At 39.0% G+C, this 4,620-nt stretch overlaps 1 protein-coding gene across 1 annotated transcript; it reads right to left on the bottom strand.

The window, feature by feature from the left end:
* Window positions 1-1,133: 1,133 nt before the first annotated feature.
* Window positions 1,134-3,780, bottom strand: LOC143855728 (protein FAR1-RELATED SEQUENCE 5-like). The gene is made up of 3 exons (XM_077365808.1): window positions 2,342-3,780; window positions 1,553-2,246; window positions 1,134-1,262 (listed from the first exon to the last, which is right to left on the bottom strand). Exons 1-3 carry the CDS (start codon window positions 3,778-3,780, stop codon window positions 1,134-1,136), a joined length of 2,262 nt encoding a protein of 753 aa, XP_077221923.1.
* Window positions 3,781-4,620: the final 840 nt, after the last annotated feature.

The following is a 4,620-nucleotide window of genomic DNA, read 5'->3' as shown; positions in this document are numbered from 1 at the left end:
TTGGCAAATCAAACTCCACTTCTACATCAGCCTGTAGAAAAAGACAAGGTTGAAATCCAAACTCGATCTAAGGGAAATCAGCCTTTTCTAAGCCTGTAGAAAAAGTCAAGGCAAATCAAACTCCACTTCTACATGAGCCTATAAACCATTATTAAGGGAAGTGATATTTATGCCCCTTTTGATCACCAGGGACATCCAGCATCAGTGTATGTGGCAATCAAACCCAGTGGATTCGCCCCCTTTAGTCATGTTGATACACTGGCGCTGGGTGTCCCTCGTGATCAAAAGGGGAGCAAATATCACTTCCCCATTATTAAGTGTATAATTGGTCATCCTAGCATGTCTAAGTGTGGGTCTAGTCGTATAGACACTGTACTGGTTTGTGATTTGCAGCAAGATGATAATACAACACCATATATCTGGCGACAATATATCTGGTTTGTGATTTGCAGCAAGATGAATACACAGCCTTTTCTTCTTAAAAATGGTTTCATCCAAGAATGATGAACCACTCACTCACTTTGTCTGCATATGTATCTCAATACCTCAAAAAAAATAAGACCATCAATTTATCATGGCTTAAACATCAATGCGGTAATAGTATGAATTAAAAATCAGTTCTTACAACAGTAGTTCAATTTGATAATAGTAGGAATTCCCAAATTCAGTAGGGAATTACACATCCACTTATAAATGACATTCCATGTACACAGGGACAAACGAACATTTAGAGCATGCCAAAGATTGAAATCAAAAGAGCTGCAAGCATAACACTAAATAACAGAGCATAAGACTCCATAACATTGCCATAACATAAAGTTCAATCCATAAACATTTCCCAATTTAGTAACAAAAGGAAAGTCTTCACAATGTTCTTCAAACAGTCTTAAAAAAAAAAATTTAGTCTTCAAATAGGATATGAAATAGTCTTCAAGAAAAATAGTAGTCTTCAAATAGTCTTTGCAAAAGGTCGTGCAAGAGATTGTAAGCCCAAAACAATTCGCAGAATGCACACAATCTGTTTGGAACTTCAAATACCCTGCATGAACAAGAATAAGGATCATCATCAGGCCGTTAGAACTGATACAAATAAACCATTTCATGTGAAGTAGAAATTACCTCCATATTGTTGTTCAATCTATATTCAGGTCCTCTTCTTCGTCTTCCTCCTCTGCCTCTTCATCTTCCTCCTCTGCCTCTTCGTCTTCCGCTACGTCTTCATCCTCCTGCACCTCCATTGTGGGCACCTCTGTTGTGGGCATCTATCGACACATATATTAAAGAAAAAAAGGTACTACATGTTAAATCCCGTGAACAATTAATATTTAAGGGAAAAAAAGGAAAATGTTAGCAGTAATCCAAACCTTCCTTTTCTTTTTACACGTTGTCTGGTAATGGCCCAAAAGACCACAAATTCCACACTTCTTGCTCTTGCGCTGGGTTTGAGACACCTCTAAAGGAGATTTATGTCGTGTTGCTTTTTTCGGGCGACCTTTGCCTCTCACAACTTTGGGATCGCGAATAACAATCTCAGGGGACCTTTGCCTCTCACAACTTTGGGATCGCGAATAACAATCTCAGGGGTTTCCCTGATAAAGTTAGAATGCACTTGGCTGCCACTACATGGCATTGAAATTTGCTCAACCAACTTATTTTGTTCACATTCCGCTAACCAAGCATCAAAAGCTTCATTCATCTTCTTGAAGAGACTCTTATCACTCTGCATTTCTTCTAGAAGGCGTTGATGCTTTCCTATCAGGCACCATTTCTGAAGAGGAGTAGCGTCATCACTATCTTCTTCTCCTGTAGGCACTCCACCACCAACATGATATCTCGCCCCAATACTCCATCTATGTAAGATATATCTCGCAGGAATGCTCGTTAAACGCTTCAAGGTCATAATGCGGAGTATATGTCTACATAAAATCCCCTCAATTTCAAACTTCGCACATGCACATGTAACCTTTACACCCTCTTTAGATTCCTCATACACAACCTTCGACCATTTCCATATTGGGTCATCACTGAAACCAACAATGTATTCGGTGACGTTGCCATTCTTACATGTCTCATCTTCCCACAGATCAATACTTTCAGTAAACTCTGTTTGGAATATGGTAAACAATGCCCTCGTATAACAATCTCCTGCTTGGGTTTCCAACCGATTTTTTCCTTTCAATACAGCTTTTGTTGATTTAGTATTGAAGTCTTCTTGAGATTCGGACTTACGACGAGCAACGAGTGCCCTATCATGTTGTTGGACAAATTCTTGTAAAGTTGTGTTTTGATTGACGAAGCCATCAAAGAAGGCATTTATGCTCTCACTACGTGAACCGGATACCATGCCAGCAGTGAACGTGCCTCTAAAATAAACTGGCACCCAATACTCCGCGACTCCCACATTTTCGCTAGCCAGTCTTTTTCACCAATGTTATATTTCTCAACCATCTTTTTCCACTCCATCTCAGAATCTGATATTGTTTTCCTATAAAACCAATGAGAATAATCTTTTTCGAAGTCACTAGTTGGGTCTCTAAAAGCTGGAATATGCTCAACTAGATGCTTCTTGATGTGCCAATAGCAGAACCGATGGCGAGTAGTAGGGAATACACTCTGAATTGCATTTCGCATTGCCCCATCCATATCGGTAATTATGCAACCAGGAGCCTTCCCAAACATACACCTCAACCATTGCTCAAACAACCATGTAAACGTCTCTTCCTTCTCGTCTTCTAGTAGTGCACATCCAAAGATGGCAGACTGTCTATGATGGTTCACCTCAGTAAATGGAGCGAAAGGCATCTGATACCTATTAATCTTGTACGTAACATCGAAAACAATTACGTCACTAAATGTTAGGTACGCAGTCCTTGCCCGTGCGTCCGCCCAAAACATAGATCTTAAATTGCCCACCTCATCCAACTCAATAGAAAAGAAGAAGTTTGGATCTTCTGATCGTTTCTTTTGGAAATGTTCTGCTACTATGACTGCTTCTCTCCCCATATTGTTCTGTCTTCGTATTCTCAAACGGGAAACCACTTGATTGGTTGTGATTTGTGCATCTGATCCTTTACATGACTCATTAATAGCCCTCGCAATACCAGCAGGCGGCAATCCACTATCTCGCAGCAAATCTATCAAATTCTTACAGGCATTGCTCTTATGGAATCCATTATGTGAACGATGCAATCGTATTCTGTTAGGGGAAGTGAGAGCATGACAATGAGTGGGTTGAAAAGCAGTGACAACCCACTTACCATTTTTGCGTGATATCTCCAACTTCGCTTCACAACCCTCCCGCTTATGGCGACGCACTTTCACTTCTTTTCCAGCCTGTCTCTTATCATTCGAGTTTCTAAACCCCTCTTTATCGCATACGAATCTCCTCCATATTACAACTTTAGTATCCTTCTTCGAAGTAGCGGTCTTTGCTTTCTGAATTCCAAAGCCTGTAACCAATGCGTATAAATTATAATACTGATAGGCAGCTACTTCGTTCTCAAACTCCAAACCAACAAATGGTACAATACGTGCATTGCTCTGAGAATCATCCTTAATAGGCGTACTAAAGTTCCCACCACATCCCATATCATTATCACCTTCTACCAAAGCAGCCTCATTCAGATTTCCACCCCCATCAACCATAACTACTTCATCTCCACCAACTTTCTCATTTACTCCTTTAGCTTCCGACATTGTATCTTCAATCAAAAGTAACATATTTGCATCAATTTGATCAATAGATAACACACAAGGTTCCAACTCATTACTACTATCCATCGGTTCTATACAACGTCTTCAATCCCTTCTCATAAGAACAACCACAGTAAATAAAAAGCCATAAGAAAATCATTCCAATCTCAAATAAACAACATTTTATTTCGAATACAAAAATAGAAATAAAAGGTTTTCCCAATAGAAACAGAATATATGCTTCCTGTATAACGATAGCTAAATATCCATTTTCATGCTAATGAGTTGTTACCAAAATCCATTTTTTTCATAAAAACCTTCTATTTGAAAAATAAACAATAACCATCTAGCAAAAACCATTTCAATCTCAATCTTCTGTTTGGTCAATCCAGTTTTTGCTCGAAACCAAAACAAAAACAGCAGCTAGCAAAATATGAAGACCGATGTGGATGAAACTACGGTTTCGAAACAAAACAGCAGCTATAAAAGGAAAAAAATAAACAGCAGCTACCAAAAAACCAAAACCATCTAGCAAAACCCAGAACAGCAGCTAGCAAAAACCGCAGTTTCGAAACAACAAAGAAACCCATCTTGAAATCCATGGATTGAAAAATGCAGGTAGGGTTTCGAACCAAAAAAGAACCCTAGCTTTCTTTTCAAAACAGCTACAAATCTTTCAAAAGCTACAGATCTTTCCATGGCTTTCAATCCATGGCTTCAAAAAAAGCTACTAATCTTTCCAACAAAAAACGTAGCTTTCAATCCATGGCTTCAAAAGAAAAAAAACAAAGAAATCTGAGAGAGATCTTGAAAGAGGAGAGAGTTAGAGAGAAAGTACCCGATTTAATGTTGAAAATGAACGAGGAACGAGGGATCCAAGCCAAAACCCCTTTCTTTTTTATTTGGGCGCTGAAATGGGTTTTGAGA

This window comes from Tasmannia lanceolata, unplaced genomic scaffold, assembly GCF_043159265.1.
Source record: "Tasmannia lanceolata isolate RefF3 unplaced genomic scaffold, GAP_Taslan_0.1 ptg000023l, whole genome shotgun sequence".
Classification (NCBI taxonomy): domain Eukaryota; kingdom Viridiplantae; phylum Streptophyta; class Magnoliopsida; order Canellales; family Winteraceae; genus Tasmannia; species Tasmannia lanceolata.
Note: the sequence above shows the minus strand (reverse complement) of the source record. Positions and strands in the feature narration are given on the sequence as shown.